Here is a 25,018-nt window from a genome sequence, read left to right as displayed (position 1 = left end):
GTTGCGTGTGTGTATTGTAAATACACATTCAATACTTATTAAGAAAAGTAAAGTTGTAAAGTGACAAATACTTAAAATATTACGGATCTTTTAATTCTTTATCTTTTCACCATTTTGTTTAAAATAATTATTGAGTTTAATCTAAAATTTATATTTTATTATTTCCATTTTTTTAAATATGTTATTAATATACTGTTTTAATAACAATAAGAAAAATAATAACCATGTTGATAGAAAGTTTGTTTTTTTTTCTATCCATATGACGTGTTAATAATTTATAATATATTAAATAAATTTGAAAAAAAAAAAAATTAATGAGGTAATTTATCATTAAATTAAAAATAAAAGTAAACGTAATGAGACTATTGAGTAGTTTAATTAAAATCACTATTGTCCATTATCTATCAAGTATGAGCAATACATATCTATATATGTATATATAAACATAAATATTTTTTTTTAGTTAAAAATTTGTAACAATAACTTATAAATCATAGATCTATATAGATGATTAAATAAAAATTTTGTTGTTGTATACATATTATGGTTTAGTTGTTTTAAATTTTATTATTTTTTTTATTATGAAAAAATATCTGTTGATAAATATATTTATTTTTTATTGTTATATAGAATAAAGCTCCGTCATGCAATGTGTAGAGCAGTGTCATATGAATAACCATTTTAATTAAAAATTCATTGATAAAATTTATTAATATTGAAGTATATAATAATATAAAATAAATGACAGCAATAACAATGGGATCTATAGCTTTGGAAGAGTATGAACTTATGAAAGATGCTAAATATCGAGTGTAAGTTTTAAATATTGATGATGATAATAATAATAATAATGATAAATAACAATGAATACCAATAGTAATTTTTTTTTATTTTTAGTTATGTGTCAGCGGTGGATAAGGCATTAAAAAATTTTGAATATACGAGTGAATGGGCTGATTTAATATCGGCTCTGGGAAAACTTAATAAAGTTTTATTAAATTATATGAAATTTCCTGTTATACCTCGACGTATAAAAATATCAAAAAGATTAGCACAATGCATGCATCCAGCATTACCATCTGGAGTACATTTGAAAGCATTAGAAACTTATGATATAATTTTTAAATGTATGGGAACAAATCGACTAAGCCAAGAATTATTTATATATAGTGCAGGTAATATATTACAGTTATTATTATTACAGTATTAAAATTATTGTTTTTAATTAATTAAAATTTTTTTTTAATTTTTTGTTAATGTAAGGGCTATTTCCTCTTCTTGGTAACGCTGCTATGAATGTTAGACCAACCCTGTTGAAGATTTATGAGACTCACTTTGTACCACTTTGTGAAAGATTAAGACCAGGATTAAGTGGTTTTCTTAGTGGAGTTTTTCCAGGATTAGAAGAAGGATCAGATCATTTTGACAGAACAAATACTTTATTAGAAAAAGTATGTCAAAGTGTTGGGGTTAAACATTTCTATACATGTTTGTGGGATTGCTTAGGCGCTAATTCAAGTATCAGATTGCCTGCTATATTATTCGTTTTATCTCATTTTAATAAAAAATTATCAATGCTAGAACAGCCTCATATTATGGGAACAAATATAAATATAATGGTATCCTCATTAATTGCTGGAATACAAGATAATTCAGTACTTGTCCAACGAAGTATACTAGATCTTTTATTAATGGGATTTCCATTACATTGTTGCAGTAAAAATGATAATAATAACATTAATTATGAAAATGATTATGATAATGAACATGGTAATAATATTAAAAAGTTGTTGCTTAAACATAATGACATGGTATCATTACTTACGGCTTCTTTAACAACTTTATTAAGAAGAGATATGAGTTTAAATCGACGATTATTTTCATGGTTACTTGGTACGGAAATTAAAAATAATGAACAAAGTGAAATAAAATCAACAATTACAATAGCTAGCGATAATACACTTACATCATCAATAGGAATAACTATTAAAATAGGAGCAACTGATAACACAATTACTGTAGTTGATCAATCAACATATTTTGATTTATATTCTAAGTATTTATTGATTGAAGCACTCAGATCAATAATGAAAAGTGTATGTTGTGACAGTCAAGAAGAATCACCAACAATAAAGTTATCATTGGACGTTAAACCATATAAAATATTAGTCTCATTATTAGATAAACCTGAAATTGGTCCGTTAATATTAGATGATATTTTATATGATGTCTTTCGTACATTTTATAATAGTATTATGATAAAACAAAAAATTTCAATAGATACTAAACGTTCAATAACAAAATCTTCTCACCATCAAGAAATAATAAAATCAGCTAATTTATTATTTTCAAGTCAATTAGAACCGGCTTATGTATGGCGATATTGTGGACAATTGATTGAAAAAGTATGTATAATCTATGAAAATGAATATCAACAGAAGAAACAAAAAAAACAAGATATTAATAATATTAATAATAGTAATAATAATAATAATAATAATAATATTAATAAAGTACAATCAATTGGAAGTGGTTTACCAAATTTAATGGAATTGTGTATTTTAATAGAATTTTTACTTGATAATGTTGACACTACTTTTTTTGGTGATGTACCATCTGATCATTTACCAGAGCTTTTTTATAAAATTATAAATCAATTATTGGAGCGATTATATATTTTTAAACCAATTGAAATAACTCAAAGTCTTGTACTTTGTAGTAAAATTTTATCTAAAATTCAACCTATGATAATTGCAGAAGGTAGAGGAGGAAGAGGAGGAAGAGGAGGAAAAGCAAGAGAAGAAAAACAAGAAAAAAAATTAACAAATTCTCAACAAAATAAACAAGATAAATCTAAAACTGTTATTAATAATAATGAACCTAATAACAAACTATTAAATTTATCTGTATCGACAAATAATTCACTTAGTAATTGTTATAAACCAAATTCTAATTCAACTACTTCAAACAGTGTATTTACATCACTTGAAAAAAGTTTGTCTGACAGTAAATTATATCAAACTATTAAATTATCAATTATTGATGATAATTTATTGTTACCATTAAAAAGAACTAGAGCTGATTCTGGTGGTTTGTTGAAAAAAAATGACAAAAATATAATTAAAAAAAAATCTAGCAAAAGCACATCAAAAATAAATGATGGTTTATTAAATAATAATACAGAACCAGTTATTGATGATGATTCATTTATTGAATTTAATTCTAAAAAATTACTATCATTGTCGTCATCAACATCGTCATCATCATCATCGTCATCGTCATCGTCATCGTCGTCGTCGTCGTCGTCGTCGTCGTCTTCTGCATCGTCGTCAATAAAAAAAGAAACGCTACAATCACACAATTATTGCTGTTCATCAGTGCTAAGCAAGTGTCTAAACAAATATAAATCATTTTACGTTAAATTGATAAGTGATAAAATTTTATTATCTCAATTGAAATCTCATAAAACTATAATAAATATATTTAAAACTCTTGTAAAAACATTAAACAAAAAAAACAGTGAAACAAGTTTAGAGTCAATACTTAATTATCATCTATTGCAAGATAAAGTTGATAAATTAAATTCAGTTTCATATAATAAAAATAATAGTGATTCATTACCTGAAACAATGACATCATACTTGAATTTTTTAAAGAATTTTAATGAAGTAACAGTAAATACGACAATGGTTGACTTGAAATGGAAACAAGTTTTACAAGTTGCTTCTAAATTACTAGTTGAATTATCGACTTTTTCAATATGTTTTCAAGATTCTGATAATAATAATAATAATAATAATAATAATAATAATAATAATAATAATAATAATAATGATGATGATGATGATCATCATCATCATCATCATGATGAAAATAATTATAGTATAAAATTAAAAGATATAGAAACTAAAACTCCAATTAATTCAGTAATAATACCAGATTGGCTTCAAGTACTGGTGATATGTTGTTGTTGGTTAAGTAATGAACCATCACTTCAGCTTACAAGTATTACAACTTTAATAGATCTATTGGCATTAACTTATAACAATAATTTTTCATCATCTAATTCAATTAATTCAACCAACATTGCTGCTACAACTGCTACTGCTGCTGTTAATAATAGTAGTACCAACACCACCAACACTACAACTTGTGTTACAAAAGTTATAATAGTTCCTTTATTAAAAAGATGGCATATTAATTATTTGCTTGATAATACAAATGTTTTTCAAATTTTATCATATTCACTGTGGCAACATCTTGATAAACTTGCACCATATAAATATCATGCACAGTGTGTTGAATTATTATATGAATTACATTATTTATTGTACCAGTATCAGTCATGTGATATCGTTGAAGATATTATTGGATTAACATTAGCTGAAACAAATGCTGATTATGATAATGGTGATGATAATGATAATGATAAACAAGAAAGACAAGTTGAAATTTTCAATCGATTTGCTACTCTTTGGCATCTTGGACGAGACATTCGTATTAATAATTCAATAATTATGAAAATGGGATCTAATAAATCATCTATATCATCATCGTCCTCGTCATCAATATCACTGACATCGTTACCATTATTATCCTTTAATAAATCATTATTAAAAATATTAGACAATCTTCAATTACAAGATAATTCTCCATTAAAATTACACGCTCAATCATGGCTCCATCATTCACTTATACGTGGTGATATAGCTCGAATAGTAGATCCAGTACTTTTAATGTTACTCGATTCATCTACTTGTCGTATGAGTGTACTTTATGTAAATATTCAACATAGTAATACAATATTATCGATAACTAAAAGCAATAATGATAATAATAATATTAATCAACAAAGTACGAGATCGACATTATTATCTACTAAAAAAACAACTGTTAATAAAACAATAGATGATGATTATAATGAAATTGATAATGATGATGATGATGATGATATAACTACTGATGCTGCTAAAATATATGCTATTAGTTCTGTAGATGGTAATGTTATTTATCATGTAAGTAACAGTATTAGTAATAATAACATAATAGATAAAAATAATAAAAAAAAATTACAATCCAATAATTATCAATACCGACAAACAGGACAACACCAAAATAAACAATTAATAACAAATCCAGTAAATGTTAAACGGATTTTTGCAGTAACAACACTAGTAACTACAAATTCTTCAAGTAGTAGTGGTCAACATAAACAACAACAATATATTACAAAAAAAAATAAATTTATTAAAGAGTTAAAAGTACCTCCTAGTATATCAAATAATCATCATATTTCATTATTTGTTAATCCAATGACAAATATAAAAAATTCATCAATAAAAAAAGTAGTTTCCGATGATAACGTCGAAAAAAATTGTGAAGATAATGATGATGATGATGATAATAGTGATGATGATAATAGTGATGATGATAATGAAGATGATAACAATAATGATGATGATGATGATGATGATAACAATGAAAAAGAGGAGGAAAATGAAGAAGATTATGAAAACAATAGTAAAATTGTGATCAATAATAAAAATAATATTAAAACTACAATGAGAATAAGAAAATCAAATTTAAAAAGAACATCATTTGATAATGGTGACATTGATTGTGATAAAAAAATTGACAAAAATATTGTCGATAGTGTATCATTTAAAAATTCTAATGATAATTATATTAGTGGTACTAGCTTTGATGAACGTATACTCAAGTCAACAACAGTAACTAATATAAGTAATAATAATTTACAAAATGAATCAAAAAAATTGATAAAATGTTCATCCTTAGATTCAATTGAAAAGAATAATATTATTAGTACGCCTTCGATATTAAATAAAGAATTTAAAAAAGGGTCAAATTCACATATTACACCAATAAAAAATAATAATTTTTCACGGCAAGTAGTAGCAGGAGATACACTTTTAAAAGGAAAGTACATTAGTAATAATGAATTTACTTCGATTTATCCAACAACAATAACAACAACAACAACAAGTGAGTCAATTTCGTCATCCATACAATCAAATACTAACATTTCTGGTTGGGCTATAGGTAAAAATAATAATCATGATAATGATGATGATGATGATGATGAAGACAAAAACGATAAAGGTAATGAATTAAATCTTTGTTTAACTGCTGAAGAGTATTTTGATAAAAATAATTCCAGTATTATTGTTGAACAAGTCTTGAATGAACTTATAGACAATGTATCAGAAATTTGTAATAATAGTGCTGACAGAATAGAAGATAATACTACTAATCTATATGGAAATTATAAAAAAAAATCAATTATAGATGAAATAAAATTAAAACCTAAAAATTTGGATAAAATTAAAAGAAAAACAGCAGTAGACGCAGCAGAAGTAACTACAACAACAACAACAACAGCTGCTGCTGCTGCAGCAACAGCAGCTGCAGTAGCAGCAATAAAACGTAGTAATAATAAGAATAAAAATGATTCTGGAGTTCACAATTTACATTCTCATATGCTTCTTTATTGTGGTGTTTATGATTCTATGCAAACGCTTTATGCATTAAAAACTCTAAAAGCACAATTAACTACTAATACTCGAATGTTTTTATTTGCTGCAGCAACAACTGGAATTTCAAATAGCAATAATCTATTAACTTTATTAGCCAGACACCGAAAAAGTGTTCTTGGAACAAATTTTTATGGAGATATTAGTTGTACAAAATTTATTGCTACATATAGGAGTAGTATGTATTTAGAAGTATTAATAACGGTATGTTTATATTTTATGCGTAGTTATTATCCTAATCTTGGACAAATGAGATTAACAGCTGAAGAAATAGCTGGAAATCGTCAGGTACAATTGACAAGTGCTGAATTACTTACACTTATATTATCTGAATTAATTACAATAGTACGAGATTCTGGACGAAGCTTTAGCTGTTTTATTATTGATTTGATGGCTAAATGTAAATTACAAAAAATTATTCTCTTTTGCCTTGTATCCAGTGTATTAAATATGAAATATGTAGCATCAACTCAATCAAAAAAAATTCAATCAGAAAATCTTACCTTTACTGAAGAAATTGTACTGTTTAATGATCCACCACCATCACAACAAACACAGCAACAACAACAACAACAACAACAACAACAACAACAACAATCATCACAACACCAAAACTATCATTATCAACAATACAAAAAAGTAATTCCTAATAAGTGTAAATTTCGAACAAGTAATCATACTGAAGCTTATCAAACACAGTTGTTAAAATTGATATTAGCTACAATTATGTTGGAACATCAATGTAATTCTACCAGTGGTAGTTACAATAATAATAGTAATAATAGCTGTAACTCTACAACACAACAAAAAGGTAGTGGAGGTGTTGATGACGATCTAACAACATCAACTTTAGGATCATCTGCTACTATGAATTTTAACACTAAAAGTTTTTTTTTGACTACATCTAGTGATAATATGGAATATATTTCTGGTACACCAATTCCTCAACAACCAATATTTCAAAAAAGTATTATAAGTGTATTAAAGTTGAATCATATGCGACATCTTCATCAACATTGGACAACTCTTGTTACATCAAGTCTCCCATATATGGGATATAGTGGATTTTTAACTCAATTAATAACATCTGTAATCAATCAATTGTGTTGTAATATTGAAGGATTGGCATATTATTATAATGATGTTACTAAAAATATTCAAGTAAATTGTAGTAATAATAATATTGATTATTATGAAAATGATAATGATTATGATAGTGAAAAATTCGATTGTTGTTTACCAGTTGATTATACCATTACACAATTAGAAGCATTAACGTTTTTACTTCACTATTGTTTACTTGATAATTCAGCTGCTACACAACAACAAATTAATTTTAATCAACCATTTGGTGGATACGGCATAAGTGGTAATATTGGATCTATTTACAACAGCAATAATATATTTAATTTTAATAACAGTAATCAAATATTTACAAATCTTATCAATGTTTTTTCGCCTGCATCTTTATCTACAGATTCAACTGAAACAAAAACAACAGCAATTAATTCAATATTATCACCGTCATTATCAACAACAACAACAATAACAACTACACCAATACCAATGACAATGACCAACAACAGTAATAATAACAACTATAATGGCAGTAACAATAGTAATGTTACCAATAATGTCAATAATAATGTTAATAATAATAATAACAATAATAATAATAATAATAATAATTTCGTAATGAATAGTAATGAACAAAATATTGTTAAAAAGGCAGTATTAAGTCATTTACCAAGAATCATAGCCTCATTATCTACACTTTGGCAGTCAGTGTTAGTAGCAACAATAGAAAAAACATCAAAAAATACAATCGCAACATCATCATCATCGTCATCATCATCATCAACAACAACAACATCAACAACAACAACAACAACAACAACAACAACAACAACAATGAAAACTAATAATAATATTAATGACAGTAATAATACTAATAATAAACAACAAATATCTAACTTTTTTGGTGATGAATTTAAAAGTATAATAATTGGTAATCCTCGTGTTGTTGTTTATCAACTTTTGGAACTGATATCGCCAATAGCTTTTAATCACGGAGTGAATTTTCTTGCTGCAGTTGCAGTTGCTTGGCATGAAAGAAAATCTACTACTACTAATAATAATAATAATAATAATGATAATACTGATGACAAAATAATAAATGATAAAAATTGTAATAATGGATTTTTATCATTTGGAATAAAAAAAATATTACCAGAAGCTTGTATTAATCAGCAAATAATTGTTGATTTAGTTGGTGCTATACGTGTAATGCCAATCGATACATTGATAAAAACAGTTAATCAAGTAATAAAAAATCCACCAATAATAAATGGTGTGAAGAAAAATTTTTCATTACAAGTATCGGTTCTTGAATTATTATATGTATATATAAAACAAACAAATATTACCGCCCAATCGTTAGTTGAATGTTGGAGCGCTCTTTTAGGGCTTTTACGTGATAGTCTTTCGACATTGTCAATAACAACATCAACGTCTTCATCAAATTTAACTCAACTACCAGCACCAGCACAATTTCTATTATTAGCTATTTTAAATGAATACGTTCAACGATGTAGTATGTCTTCAACAACACCTTCTATTATGCAAGAGAAAAAAGATATAAGAGACCTTCAAGATATAACAACAAAACTTGTTGAATCTTGTTCAACAATAGCTGGTGCTTGTTTAGAACAAACAACTTGGTTGAGAAGAAATTTAGCTGTAAGAGAGGATGTATTAATGTCACCAGTTTCAGTATCTGAAAATAAATCAACATCCTCATCATTATCATCTTCAACACTACCACCGCCACCACCGCCATTACCACCACCACTATTAACTACAACAACAATAACACCACCACCAAATTCAGCTTACAGTGTTCAAGCACAAATAGTATTAGCTGAAATATTAGCGCCACTTTTAGATATTGTATATGGTGCTGTTGATAATAAGGAACGTGTTATAACATTATTGACAAATTTGATGTACAATATTACTCCATATTTACGTAATCACACGATAAAAAATATTCCATCATTTATTGCTTGTTCACAATTAATAAGTTCATTATCAGGTTATCAATATACACGAAAATCTTGGCGTAAAGATGTTTTAGATTTATTGCTAGATTCATCATTTTTTCAAATGCCCGTTGAATGTATATCATATTGGAAAATAATTGTTGATAATTTAATGACACATGATACCACCACATTTCGTGATTTAATGAATCGAATATCATCAAGTATATCACAAAGCAGTGGTATAAGTTTATTTTCATCACGAGAACAAGAGTATGAGCAAAGAGCACAATTATTAAAACGATTAGCATTTGTAATTTTATGTAGTGAACAAGACCAATATCATAAATATATACCAGATATACAAGAACGACTTGCAGATAGTCTTAGATTACCTCAAGTTATTCCAACAATTCAAGCTCAAGTATTTTTATGCTTTCGTGTACTTTTAATACGTATGTCACCTCAACATACAACATCATTATGGCCAGTTATTGTAAGCGAGCTAGTACAAGTATTCCTATATATTGAACAAGAACTTGGTAGCGGTACTGACACCGAAGAATTCAGGTAAAAATATTTATCAAACTATATAATTATAATTGTGCTTTTTTTAATAATAAAATAAAAAAAAAAAAATTAATCATCATTAAACAAAATGATTTAAAATATAGAATATTTTCATCATATTTAATCCTGTCACATTATGTAAATTATATATCTCTTATGAGCTTTTAATGTGTAAAATCATTTTGTTTAATGACGAAATAAATAATCGTGTTTGTAAATAAAACAAAAAAAAAAAAAAATACGTCAATATTTTTTAGAGATAACATTAATAATTAGAAAGTTGTAATTAAATTTATTGATAACGTGTTGTTTTATTTTTTTTCTTTATCATTTTTGATGCTTTTGGTATTTGGGAATTATGTGTTGCGTTGATGAAGCCGCTGTAGCAGGTAAAAATAATGATAAAAAATAACAATAAAATAAAATTAATAACTTATAAATTATAGATTAAAATAAAAACAACATTAATAAAAATTTCAGTTCTCATATTAAACTTTTATCAGCGTTGGATTCTTCATGGACAGTTAATGCCAACAATGGATTGCTATTGGGTCATGGACACCCTCATTGGTTACAACTACAACTGGCAGCAGCTAAATTATTAGATTTAGCTTTACTTTTACCAGCGCATAAGCTGCCTCAATTTCAAATGTGAGTTTTAATAATAATAATAATAATATTAATAATATATTTTTATATATTATCCAGGTATCGATGGGCTTTTGTCGGCGATGTCAATAATGATAAAACAAAATATTCTAACAACGATATCATGTTAAATCACGATTTTGTTCCTCATATATTAAGAATTGCAAAAATTATGAATAAGAAGGTAATAATTAATATAACTTGAAACGAAAAATAATTTTTAAATTAAAATAAATTAATAATTAATATATTTTAGTTTTCGTCAAATCAGCATTCATCACAGGAAAAAAAAATTTTAGTACCAGGAAAACTTATATTGACAACAAATAAAATCAATTCCTTAGAAGATCTACACTATTTTTTTACTGTTTTAAGTGAAAAATCTAATACCGATAATCGATTAGATACACCAGTTAATATTATGGATTTAGAATCAGTTATTGAACAGGATTTCCTTGAAACAATGTCATTATCATCATTGTCAACTTCTTAATAGTAAATTTATTTATGTAATTAATATATTTTATACAGGTTCTTTTTAAGTTTTTAATGATGAAAAAAAAAAAATAGATATTATTTAATCATCAAATTGATAAAAAATGTTGACATGAAAGTTAAAAAGTACTTGCAAGTATAAGTAAAAAAACAAATATTAATGTTGAAAAACCAGTGTTAAACTTGTATATAATAATATGTACATGACTTTATTGAATATAAATTAAATAAAACGTGTATTCTCGTATAAAATAAATAATATAATAAGTAGATGTAATAAATCATCAATATATACATTATTGAATCACATTACTCGTATGTGCCCGTCTCCTCATGCGGTTGTGATTTGAAATAATCCAATAAACATTTTATAAATAACAATAAAAATATGTAAATTGATTATATTTATATGTAAATTTGTAAAATAAATAATTAATTAAGCATAATGATTTAGTCAATTACAAACTACGTAATAAATTTATTTAATTATTAAGAAAAAAATTGTTTGTAAATTATATGTTATTATAATAAAAACTTACAACATGGAGTCAGTTATTGAAAAAACATAATTTTCTCCACGAAATACACATAAATTACAATCTTGACATGTATTGCACTGATTCTAACACCAAATGTAAAAAAATTTTTATTATTTGTCAGCTGATGGCACATATTAGATCAAAAATCAAAATTTTACCAGCTAGGTAAAGGTAACGATCTTAACAGGTCAAAATCGACTTAACTATTTAAAAGAAAGAGTTTTCTAGAGGTGATTCACATGAATTACCGTCAACGCATAAATTATAAAGCAAATTCTGATGCTAACCGCAAGGAAATTTTTATTATTTTTAAGTTAAAACCGTTTAGACGGAGAATCGACAATATTCCAAATAAGGATGTACCTGAAGTTTTGAACGTTCGTAAAACGAAATCGTTTTTCATTCATAATTTCAACGATATTGAAAAGATCACGCCAAATATTTCTAAACAACGTTCTTTTGGGGTCTCAAAGGTATAAAAAAAATTTGAATCCTCTCCGACGTCCAGAACATCCCCTAATGACTACCCTTAACTTTAAAAAATTCATAATTCCGTGACTATTAAAAAGATCACACCAATTTTCGCTGAAAATTTTCATTTTGGGATCTTACAACTATCAAAAAAGTTTGAACACTCTCGGACTTCCGGAACACCTCCTTAGGCCCCGCCAATGACAGCACTTATCATTAAAAAATTTTTTTAATAGTTGTATGATCCCAAAATAAAAATTCTCAGTAAGAATTGGCATTATCTTTTTAATAGACACGAAATAATGAATTTATTAATGATAAGCGCTATCATTGTGGGGGGAGGGGGCCTAAGAGGGTGTTCCGGAAGTCGTAAAGTGTTCCAATTTTTTTTATACCTTCTAGTACCCAAAATAAAGATTTTCAGCAAGAATTGGCGTGATCTTATTAATAGACACGGAGTAATGAATTTTTTAAAGTTAAGGGTGGGCATCAGGGGGTGTTCCGGAAGTCCGAGAGGGTTCAAACTTTTTTAATAGTGGTAACGACCCCAAAATGAACATTTTCAGGGAGAATTGGCGTGATCTTTTTAATAGTCACGGAATTATGAATTTTTCAAAGTTAAGAGTAGTCATTAGAGGATGTTCCGGAAGTCGAAGAGGATTCAAATTTTTTTTATACCTTTGAGACCCCAAAAGAACGTTTTTTAGAAATATTTGGCGTGATCTTTTTAATATCGTTAAAATTATGAATGAAAAACGATTTCGTTTTACGAACGTTCAAAACTTCAGGTACATAAATAAGACGAACGATCCTGAGAGGTTCATACCGACTTGACTCCCGAAAATACATAATTTTACTCCACATTTTTGACCAAAATTATCTTCTCAGCGAAGATTACACAAATTATAATCCTCCCTGTTTAAAACTTCCAATAGGATCCCATCAAAAGCGACAAAAGCGACTTAGAAACCCATAAATTTTATTTGTATCTAAGTGGCTTTTGTCGGTTTTGATGGGATCCTATAGGAGATTTTCAAAAGGGCTAACCGTGAAGAAATCGATTATAATTTTTGAGCTGATCGGTGTTAAAACTGGAAATCGACAATTTTCCAGGTGAGGGTACCGATCGTGAAGTATTCAAATCGACTTAATTTTTTCAATTACATAATTTTCTCCACTTTTTTCACTGGAATCACTGTAAAACCATAGATTAACACAAATTCTGATGGTAATATTCAAGGAATTACTGATTATGGTGAATTTATAGCGTTAAAACTGGAAATTGTAGGGTACTATCGTAAAGTATTCAAATCGACTTAATTTTTTAAACAACATTATTGTAAGTAATTTTTCCACAGAAATTACTATATAAACGTGGCTTGCACGTATTCTAATGGATATATTCGAGAAATTACCGATTGCATTGGAATTAGTGCGATTAGATCGAAAATCGACGATTTTCCAGGTGAGGATACTTCCTTAAAGTATTCAAATCGACTTCATTTATAGAAGAACATTATTTTAAGTAATTTTTTCACATAAATCACTGTATAAACATGGCTTGCACCGATTCTGATGGTTATATTCGAGAACCTACTGATTATTTTGGATTTATTGCGTTTGGACCAAAAATCGACGATTTTCCGAGTGGGGGTGCTATCGTAAAGTATTCAAATCGACTTTATTTTTTAAAAAACATTATTTTAAATGATTTCTTCTTAGAAATCAAGATATAAACATGGCTTGAACAAATTCTGATGGTTATATTCGAGAACCTACTGATAATTTTGGATTTATTGCGTTTGGACCGAAAATCGACGAATTTCCGAGTGAAGGTACTTCCTTAAAGTATTCAAATCGACTTTATTTTTTAAAGAACATTATTTCAAGAATTTTTTCACAGAAATCACTGTATAAACATGGCTTGCACCAATTCTGATGGTAATATACGAGAAATTACTGATTATTGTGGATTCATTGCGTTTGGACCGATAATCGACGATTTTTCAGGTAAGGGTACTATCGTAAAGTATTCAAATCAACTTTATTTTTTAAAAAACATTATCTTAAGTAATTTTTTTACAGAAATCACTGTATAAACATGACTCGCACAAATTCTGATGGTTATATTTAAAGAATTACAGATAACTTTGGATTTGTTGGGTTTGGACCAAAGATCGACGAATTTTCGAGTGAGGGTGGTTCCTTAAAGTATTCAAATCGACTTTATTTTTTAAAGAACATAATTTTTAGTAATTTTTTCACAGAAATCACTGTATAAATATAGCTTGCCGAAATTCTGATGGTTATATTTTAAGAATTACAGAAAACTTTGGATTCATTGCGTTTGGACCTAAAATCGACGATTTTCCAGGTGAGGGTACTTCCTTAAAGTATTTAAATCGACTTTATATTTAAAAGAACATTATTTTAAGTAATTTTTTCACAGAAATCACTGTATAGATATAGCTTGCCCAAATTCTAATGGTTATATTCGGAGAATTACAGATAACTTTGGATTTATTGCGTTTGGACCGAAAATCGACGATTTTCAGAAAGAGGGTACTTCCTTAAAGTATTCAAATCGACTTTATTTTCTTAAGAACATTATTTTTAGTAATTTTTTCACAGAAAACACTCTGTAAACATGGCTTGCACAGATTCTGATGGTTATACTCAAGAACCTACTTATTTTTTCGGATTCATTGCGTTTGGACCGAAAATCGACGATTTTCCGAGTGAGGGTAATATCGTAAAGTATTCAAATCGACTTTATTTTTTAAAGAACATTATTTTACATGATAACTTCTTAGAAATCACGATAAAAACATGGCTTGCACAAATTCTGATGGTTATATTCGAGAAACTACTGATTATTTTTGATTTATTGCGTTTGGACCGAAAATCGACGATTTTCCGAGTGAGGGTGCTATCGTAAAGTATTCAAATCGACTTTATTTTTCAGAGAAAGTTATTTATAGTAATTTTTTCACAGAAATCTTTTTGTGAGAAAAAAATTTGTAAAGAATTTTTTCACAGAAACTTCACATAGTTTCACATAATTTTATGTAATTTCACATAATTTCAATCGATTTGTTTAAGAGATAAACATGTAATTTCACATAATTTCACATGATTTCAATCATTTTAAGTAATTTTTTTACAGAAATCACTGTATAAACATGGCTTGCACGAATTCTGATGGTTATATTCAAGAACCTACTGATTACTTCGGATTCATTGCGTTTGGATCGAAAATCAACGATTTTCAAAGTGAGAGTACTTCCTTAAAGTATTCAAATCGACTTGATTTTTTAAAGAAAATTATTTCAAGTAATTTTTTCATAGAAATCATTGTATAAACGCAACTTGCACGGATTCTGATAGTTATATTCGAAGAATTGCAGATAACTTTGGATTTATTAAGTTTGGACCGAAAATCGACGATTTTCCAAGTGAGGGTACTTCCTTAAAGTATTCAAATCGACTTTATTTTTTAAAGAACATTATTTTCAGTAACTTTTTCACAGAAATCACTGTATGAACATGGCTTGCACAAATTCCGATGGTTATATTCATAGAATTACTGATTATTTTGGATTTATTGCGGTTGGACCGAAAATCGACGATATTCCGAGTAAGGGTACTTCCTTAAAGTATTTAGATCGACTTTATTTTTTAAAGAACATTATTTTTAGTAATTTTTTCACAGAAATAACTGTATAAACATGGCTTGCACAAATACTGATGTTTTCATTCGAGAACCTACTGATTATTTCGGATTCATTGCGTTTGGACCGAAAATCGACGATTTTCCAAGTGAGGGTACTTCCTTAAAGTATTCAAATCGACTTTATTTTTTGAAGAACATTATTTTGAGTAATTTTTTCACAGAAATCACTGTATAAACATAGCTTGCACAAATCCTGATGATGACATTCGAAGAATTATAGATAACTTTGGATTTATTGCGTTTAGACCGAAAATCGACGATTTTCCGAGTGAGAGTTCTTCCTTAAGGTATTCAAATCGACTTTATTTTTTAAAGAACATTATTTTGAGTAATTTTTCCACCGAAATCACTATATAAACATGGCTTGCACGAATTCTGATAGTTATATTCGAGAAATTACTGATTATTTTGGATCCATTGCGTTTGGAGCGAAAAACGACGATTCACCGTGTGAGGGTACTTTCTTAAAAGATTCAAATCGACTTTATTTTTAAGGGAACATTATTTTAAGTAACTTTTCGACAGAAATCACTGTAAAAACATGGCATGCACAAATTCTGATTGTTTTATTCGATAAATTGCTGATTATTTTGGATTCATTGAGTTTGGGCTGAAAATCGACGATTTTCCGAATGAGAGTACTTTCTTAAGGTATTCAAATCGACTTTATTTTTTAAAGAACATTATTTTCATTAACTTATAAACAGAAATCACTGTATAAACATGGCTTGCACAAATTCTGATGGTTGAATTTGAAGAATTATAGATAACTTTGGAGTTATTGCGATTGACCGAAAATCGACGATATTCCGAGTAAGGGTACATCCTTAAAGTATTCAAATCGACTTTATTTTTCAAGGAACATGATTTTAAGTAATTTTCTCACAGAAATCACTGAATAAACATGGCTTGCACAGATTTTGATGGTTATATTCAAGAACCTACTGATTTTTTCAGATTCATTGCGTTTGGACCGAGAATCGACGATTTTCAGAAAGAGGGTACTTCCTTCAAGTATTTAAATCGACTTTATTTTTCAGAGAAAATTATTTTTAGTAATTTTTTCACAGAAATCTTTTTGTGAGAAAAAAATTTGTAAAGAATTTTTTCACAGAAACTTCACATAATTTCACATAATTTCAATCGATTTGTTTAAGAGATAAACATGTAATTTCACATAATTTCACATGATTTCAGTCATTTTTTTACAGAAATCACTGTATAAACATGGCTTGCACGAATTCTGATGATTATATTCGAGAAATTACTGATTACTTTAGATTTATTGCGTTTGGACGGAAAATCGACGATTTTCCGAAAAAGGGTACTTCCTTAAAGTATTCAAATCGACTTTATTTTTCAAGGAACATTATTTGAAGTAATTTTTTCGCAGAAATACCTGTATAAACATGGCTTGCATGAATTCCGATGGTTATATTCGAGAAATTACTGATTATTTTGGATTTATTGCGTTTGGACCAAAAATCGACGATTTTCCAGGTAAGAGAACCATCGTAAAGTATTCAAATCGACTTTATATATTAAAGAACATTATTTTGAGTAATTTTTTCACAGATATCACTGTATAAACATGGCTTGCACGAATTCTAATGGTTACATTAGAGAAATTACGGATTATTTCGGATTCATTGCATTTGGACCGAAAATCGACGATTTTCCGAAATAGAGTACTTCCTTAAAGTATTCAAATCGACTTTATTTTTAGAGGACATTATTTTAAGTATTTATTTGATAGAAATCACTGTATAAACATAGCTTGCACGAATTCTGATGGTTATACCTGTTTTACCATCAGTCGGTAAAACAGGAAAATGCCGAAAAGCGCGGATTTGGACGAATAAGTGTGGCTATCATATTGTATTTACAGAATTACACATGACTTTGGGTTTATTGCGGTTGAAACGGAAATAATCGATTTTCCGAGTGAGGGTATTTTTTGAAAGTATTTGAATCGACTTTATTTCTTAAAGAACATTATTTTGAGTATTATTTTCATAGAAATCATTGTATAAACATAGCTTGCACGATTTCTAATGGTTATACCACTGTTTTACCATCAGTCGGTAAAACAGATACCTGTTTTACCATCAGTCGGTAAAACAGGAAAATACCGAAAAGCGCGTATTTGGACGAATAAGTGTGGCTATCATATTGTATTTACAGAATTACACATGACTTTGGGTTTATTGCGGTTGAAACGGAAATAATCGATTTTCCGAGTGAGGGTATTTTTTGAAAGTATTTGAATCGACTTTATTTTTTAAAGAACATTATTTTGAGTATTATTTTCATAGAAATCACTGTATAAACATAGCTTGCACGATTTCTAATGGTTATACCACTGTTTTACCATCAGTCGGTAAAACAGATTCTTGTTTTACCATCAGTCGGTAAAACAGGAAAATACCGAAAAGCGCGGATTTGGACGAATAAGTGTGGCTATCATATTGTATTTACAGAATTCCACATGACTTTGGGTTAATTGCGGTTGAAACGGAAATAATCGATTTTCCGAATGAGGGTATTTTTTGAAAGTATTTGAATCGACTTTATTTTTTAAAGAACATTATTTTGAGTATTATTTTCATAGAAATCACTGTATAAACATAGCTTGCACGATTTCTGATGGTTATACCACTGTTTTACCATCAGTCGGTAAAACAGATTCCTGTTTTACCATCAGTCGATAAAACAGGAAAATACCGAAAAGCGCGTATTTGGACGAATAAGTGTGGCTATCATATTGTATTTACAGAATTACACATGACTTTGGGTTTATTGCGGTTGAAACGGAAATAATCGATTTTCCGAGTGATGGTACTTTTTGAAAGTATTTGAATCGACTTTATTTCTTAAAAAACATTATTTTGAGTATTATTTTCATAGAAATCACTGTATAAACATAGCTTGCACGATTTCTGATGGTTATACCACTGTTTTACCATCAGTCGGTAAAACAGGAAAATACCGAAAAGCGCGGATTTGGACGAATAAGTGTGGCTATCATATTGTATTTACAGAATTACACATGACTTTGGGTTTATTGCGGTTGAAACGGAAATAATCGATTTTCCGAGTGAGGGTATTTTTCGAAAGTATTTGAATCGACTTTATTTCTTAAAGAACATTATTTTGAGTATTATTGTCATAGAAATCACTGTATAAACATAGCTTGCACGATTTCTAATAGTTATACCACTGTTTTACCATCAGTCGGTAAAACAGATTCCTGTTTTACCATCAGTCGGTAAAACAGATTCCTGTTTTACCATCAGTCGGTAAAACAGGAAAATAGCGAAAAGCGCGGATTTGGACGAATAAGTGTGGCTACCATATTGTATTTACAGAATTACACATGACTTTGGGTTTATTGCGGTTGAAACGGAAATAATCGATTTTCCGAGTGAGGGTATTTTTCGAAAGTATTTGAATCGACTTTATTTCTTAGAGAACATTATTTTGAGTATTATTTTCATAGAAATCACTGTATAAACATAGCTTGCACGAATCCTGATGGTTATACCACTGTTTTACCATCGGTCGGTAAAACAGATTCCTGTTTTACCATCAGTCGATAAAACAAGAAAATACCGAAAAGCGCGGATTTGGACGAATAAGTGTGGCTACCATATTGTATTTACAGAATTACACATGACTTTGGGTTTATTGCGGTTGAAACGGAAATAATCGATTTTCCGAGTGAGGGTACTTTTTGAAAGTATTTGAATCGACTTTATTTTCTGAAGAACATTATTTTGAGTATTATTTTCATAGAAATCACTGTATAAACAAAGCTTGCACGATTTCCGATGGTTATACCACTGTTTTACCATCAGTCGGTAAAACAGATTCCTGTTTTACCATCAGTCGGTAAAACAGGAAAATACCGAAAAGCGCGGATTTGGACGAATAAGTGTGGCTATCATATTGTATTTACAGAATTACAGATAACTTTGGGTTTATTGCGGTTGAAACGGAAATAATCGATTTTCCGAGTGAGGGTACTTTTTGAAAAGATTTGAATCGACTTTATTTTTTAAAGAACATTATTTTGAGTATTATTTTGATAGAAATCACTGTATAAACGAAGCTTGCACGATTTCTGATGGTTATACCACTGTTTTACCATCGGTCGGTAAAACAGATACCTGTTTTACCATCAGTCGGTAAAACAGGAAAATACCGAAAAGCGCGGATTTGGACGAATAAGTGTGGCTATCATATTGTATTTACAGAATTACACATGACTTTGGGTTTATTGCGGTTGAAACGGAAATAATCGATTTTCCGAGTGAGGGTATTTTTTGAAAGTATTTGAATCGACTTTATTTTTTAAAGAACATTATTTTGAGTATTATTTTCATAGAAATCACTGTATAAACATAGCTTGCACGATTTCTAATGGTTGTACCACTGTTTTACCATCAGTCGGTAAAACAGATTCCTGTTTTACCATCAGTCGGTAAAACAGGAAAATACCGAAAAGCGCGTATTTGGACGAATAAGTGTGGCTACCATATTGTATTTACAGAATTACACATGACTTTCGGTTTATTGCGGTTGAAACGGAAATAATCGATTTTCCGAGTGAGGGTATTTTTTGAAAGTATTTGAATCGACTTTATTTTCTTAAGAACATTATTTTTAATCATTTTTTCACAGAAAACACTCTATAAACATGGCTTGCACGAATTCTGATGGTTATATTCAAAAAATTACAGATTAATTTGGATTCATTGCGTTTGGACCGAAAATCGACAATTTTCAAGTGAAGGTACTTCCTTCAAGTATTCAAATCGACTTTATTTTTCAAGTAACATTATTTTAAGTAATTTTTTCACAGAAATTCTTGTATAAACATGGCTTGCACGAATTCCGATGGTTATATTCGAGAAATTACTAATTATTTTGGATTTATTGCGTTTGGACCGAAAATCGACGATTTTCAAGTAAAGGTACTTCCTTAAAGTATTCAAATCGACTTTATTTTTCAGAGAAAATTATTTGAAGTAATTTTTTCACAGAAATTATTGTATAAACATGGCTTGAAGGAATTCCGATAGTTATATTCAAGAAATTACTAATTATTTTAAATTTATTGCGTTTGAACCGAAAATCGACGATTTTCCGAGTGAGAGTACTTCCTTAAGGAATTCAAATTGACTTTATTTTTTGAAGAACATTATTTTAAGTATTATTTTCATAGAAATCACTGTATAAACATGGCTTGTACGAATTCTGATGGTTATACCACGGTTTTACCATCAGTCGGTAAAACAGGAAAATACCGAAAAGCGCGGATTTGGACGAATAAGTGTGGCTACCATATTGTATTTACAGAATTACACATGACTTTGGGTTTATTGCGGTTGAAACGGAAATAATCGATTTTTCGAGTAAGGGTACTTTTTGAAAGTATTTGAATCGACTTTATTTCTTAAAGAACATTATTTTGAGTATTATTTTCATAGAAATCACTGTATAAACATAGCTTGCACGATTTCTAATGGTTATACCACTGTTTTACCATCAGTCGGTAAAACAGATTCCTGTTTTACCATCAGTCGGTAAAACAGGAAAATACCGAAAAGCGCGGATTTGGACGAATAAGTGTGGCTACTATTTTGTATTTACAGAATTACAGATAACTTTGGGTTTATTGCGGTTGAAACGGAAATAATCGATTTTCCGAGTGAGGGTACTTTTTGAAAGTATTTGAATCGACTTTATTTTTTAAAGAACATTATTTGAGTATTATTTTGATAGAAATCACTGTGTAAACATGGCTTGCACGAATTCTGATGGTCATACCACTGTTTTACCATCAGTCGGTAAAACAGATACCTGTTTTACCATCAGTCGGTAAAACAGGAAAATACCGGAGAGTGCTGATTTAGACGAATAAGTATGGCTACCATTTTGTATTTACAGAATTACAGATAACTTAGGGTTCATTGCGGTTAAAACGGAAATAATCGATTTTCCGAGTAAGGGTACTTTTTGAAAGTATTTGAATCGACTTTATTTTTTTAAGAACGTTATTTTAAGTATTATTTTCATAGAAATCACTGTATAAACATGGCTTTCACGAATTCTGATAGTTATATTCGAGAAATTACTGATTATTTTGGATTCATTGAGTTTGGACCGAAAATCGACGATGTTCAAGGTAAAAGTACTATCGTCAAGTATTCAAATCGACTTTATTTTTTAGAGAACATTATTTTAAGTTATTTTTTCACAGAGATAACTGTATAAACATGGTATGCACGAACTCTGACGGTTTTATTCGATAAATTACTGATTATTTTGGATTCATTGAGTTTGGACCGAAAATCGACGATGTTCAAGGTAAAAGTACTATCGTAAAGTATTCAAATCGACTTTATTTTTTATAGAACATTATTTTGAGTAATTTTTTCACAGAAATCACTGAATAAACATGGCTTGCACAAATTCTGATGGTTATATTCGAAGAATTATAGATAACTTTGGATTTATTGCGATCGGACCGAAAATCGACGATATTCCGAGTCAGGGTACTTCCTTAAAGTATTTAGATCGACTTTATTTTTCAGAAAACATTATTTTTAGTAACTTTTTCACAGAAATCACTGTATAAACATGGTTTGCACGAATTCTGATAGTTATATTCGAGAAATTACTGATTATTTTCGATTTATTGAGTTTGGACCGAAAATCGACGATTTTCCGAGTGAGGGTACTTTCTAAAAGTATTCAAATCGACTTTATTTTTTAGAAAACATTATTTTAAATGATTTCTTCTCAGAAATCACGATATAAACATAGCTTGCACAAATTCTGATGGTTATATTCCAGAACCTACTGATTATTTTGGATTTATTGCGTCCGGACCGAAAATCGACGAATTTTCGAGTGAAAGTACTTCCTTAAAGTATTAAATCGACTTTATTTTTGAAAGAACATTATTTTAAGTATTATTTTCATAGAAATCACTGTATAAACAAAGCTTGCACGATTTCTGATGGTTATACCACTGTTTTATCATCAGTCGGTAAAGCAGATACCTGTTTTACCATCAGTCGGTAAAACAGGAAAATACCGAAAAGCGCGGATTTGGACGAATAAGTGTGGCTACTATTTTGAATTTAGAAAATTACAGATAACTTTGGGTTTATTGCGGTTGAAACGGAAATAATCGATTTTCCGAGTGAGGGTATTTTTTGAAAGTATTTGAATCGACTTTATTTTTTAAAGAACATTATTTTGAGTATTATTTTCATAGAAATCACCTCATAAACATAGCTTGCACGATTACTAATGGTTATACCACTGTTTTACCATCAGTCGGTAAATTAGATTCCTGTTTTACCATCAGTCGGTAAAACAGGAAAATACCGAAAAGCGCGTATTTGGACGAATAAGTGTGGCTATCATATTGTATTTACAGAATTACACATGACTTTGGGTTTATTGCGGTTGAAACGGAAATAATCGATTTTCCGAGTGAGGGTATTTTTTGAAAGTATTTGAATCGACTTTATTTTTTAAAGAACATTATTTTGAGTATTATTTTCATAGAAATCACTGTATAAACATAGCTTGCACGATTTCTAATGGTTATACCACTGTTTTACCATCAGTCGGTAAATTAGATTCCTGGTTTACCATCAGTCGGTAAAACAGGAAAATACCGAAAAGCGCGTATTTGGACGAATAAGTGTGGCTATCATATTGTATTTACAGAATTACACATGACTTTGGGTTTATTGCGGTTGAAACGGAAATAATCGATTTTCCGAGTGATGGTACTTTTTGAAAGTATTTGAATCGACTTTATTTTTTAAAGAACATTATTTTGAGTATTATTTTCATAGAAATCACTGTATAAACATAGCTTGGACGATTTCTAATGGTTATACCACTGTTTTACCATCAGTCGGTAAATTAGATTCCTGTTTTACCATCAGTCGGTAAAACAGGAAAATACCGAAAAGCGCGGATTTGGACGAATAAGTGTGGCTATCATATTGTATTTACAGAATTACACATGACTTTGGGTTTATTGCGGTTGAAACGGAAATAATCGATTTTCTGAGTGAGGGTACTTTTTGAAAGTATTTGAATCGACTTTATTTTTTTAAGAACGTTATTTTAAGTATTATTTTCATAGAAATCACTGTATAAACATAGCTTGCACGATTTCTAATGGTTATACCACTGTTTTACCATCAGTCGGTAAAACAGATTCCTGTTTTACCATCAGTCGGTAAAACAGGAAAATACCGAAAAGCGCGGATTTGGACGAATAAGTGTGGCTACCATATTGTATTTACAGAATTACACATGACTTTCGGTTTATTGCGGTTGAAACGGAAATAATCGATTTTCCGAGTGAGGGTATTTTTTGAAAGTATTTGAATCGACTTTATTTTCTTAAGAACATTATTTTTAATCATTTTTTCACAGAAAACACTCTATAAACATGGCTTGCACGAATTCTGATGGTTATATTCGGAAAATTACAGATTAATTTGGATTCATTGCGTTTGGACCGAAAATCGACAATTTTCAAGTGAAGGTACTTCCTTCAAGTAATCAAATAGACTTTATTTTTAGAAGATCATTATTTTGAGTAATTTTTTCACAGAAATCACTGTATAGACATGGCTTGCATAAACTCTGATGGTTATATTCGAGAAATTACTGATTACTCTGGATTCATTGGGTCTGGACCGAAAATCGACGATTTTCCGAAAGAGAGTACTTCCTTAAAGTATTCAAATCGACTTTATTTTTCAAGTAACATTATTTTGAGTAATTTTTTCACAGAAATTCTTGTATAAACATGGCTTGCACGAATTCCGATGGTTATATTCGAGAAATTACTAATTATTTTGGATTTATTGCGTTTGGACCGAAAATCGACGATTTTCAAGTAAAGGTACTTCCTTAAAGTATTCAAAT

General features: G+C 28.9%; 1 protein-coding gene and 1 long non-coding RNA gene across 2 annotated transcripts in view; both read left to right on the top strand.

The window, feature by feature from the left end:
* The window catches only part of LOC123265427 (protein PFC0760c-like), a 37,366-nt gene extending 25,941 nt beyond the window's left edge, over window positions 1-11,425 (top strand). The window contains exons 6-11 of the mRNA XM_044729176.1: window positions 1,756-6,395; window positions 9,411-10,162; window positions 10,540-10,551; window positions 10,643-10,813; window positions 10,871-10,994; window positions 11,067-11,425. Coding sequence (XP_044585111.1) covers window positions 1,756-6,395; window positions 9,411-10,162; window positions 10,540-10,551; window positions 10,643-10,813; window positions 10,871-10,994; window positions 11,067-11,303 — 5,936 coding nt within the window. The 3' untranslated portion in view covers window positions 11,304-11,425. The remainder of the gene's footprint in view (window positions 1-1,755; window positions 6,396-9,410; window positions 10,163-10,539; window positions 10,552-10,642; window positions 10,814-10,870; window positions 10,995-11,066) is intronic.
* Window positions 11,426-13,928: 2,503 nt separating this feature from the next.
* LOC123272519 lies at window positions 13,929-16,856 on the top strand. The gene is made up of 3 exons (XR_006511091.1): window positions 13,929-13,962; window positions 16,574-16,699; window positions 16,756-16,856. It is a non-coding gene; the product is annotated as an uncharacterized LOC123272519 (long non-coding RNA).
* The last annotated feature ends 8,162 nt before the right edge of the window (window positions 16,857-25,018 follow it).

This window comes from Cotesia glomerata, linkage group LG1, assembly GCF_020080835.1.
Source record: "Cotesia glomerata isolate CgM1 linkage group LG1, MPM_Cglom_v2.3, whole genome shotgun sequence".
In the NCBI taxonomy this organism is placed as follows: Eukaryota; Metazoa; Arthropoda; class Insecta; order Hymenoptera; family Braconidae; genus Cotesia; species Cotesia glomerata.
Note: the sequence above shows the minus strand (reverse complement) of the source record. Positions and strands in the feature narration are given on the sequence as shown.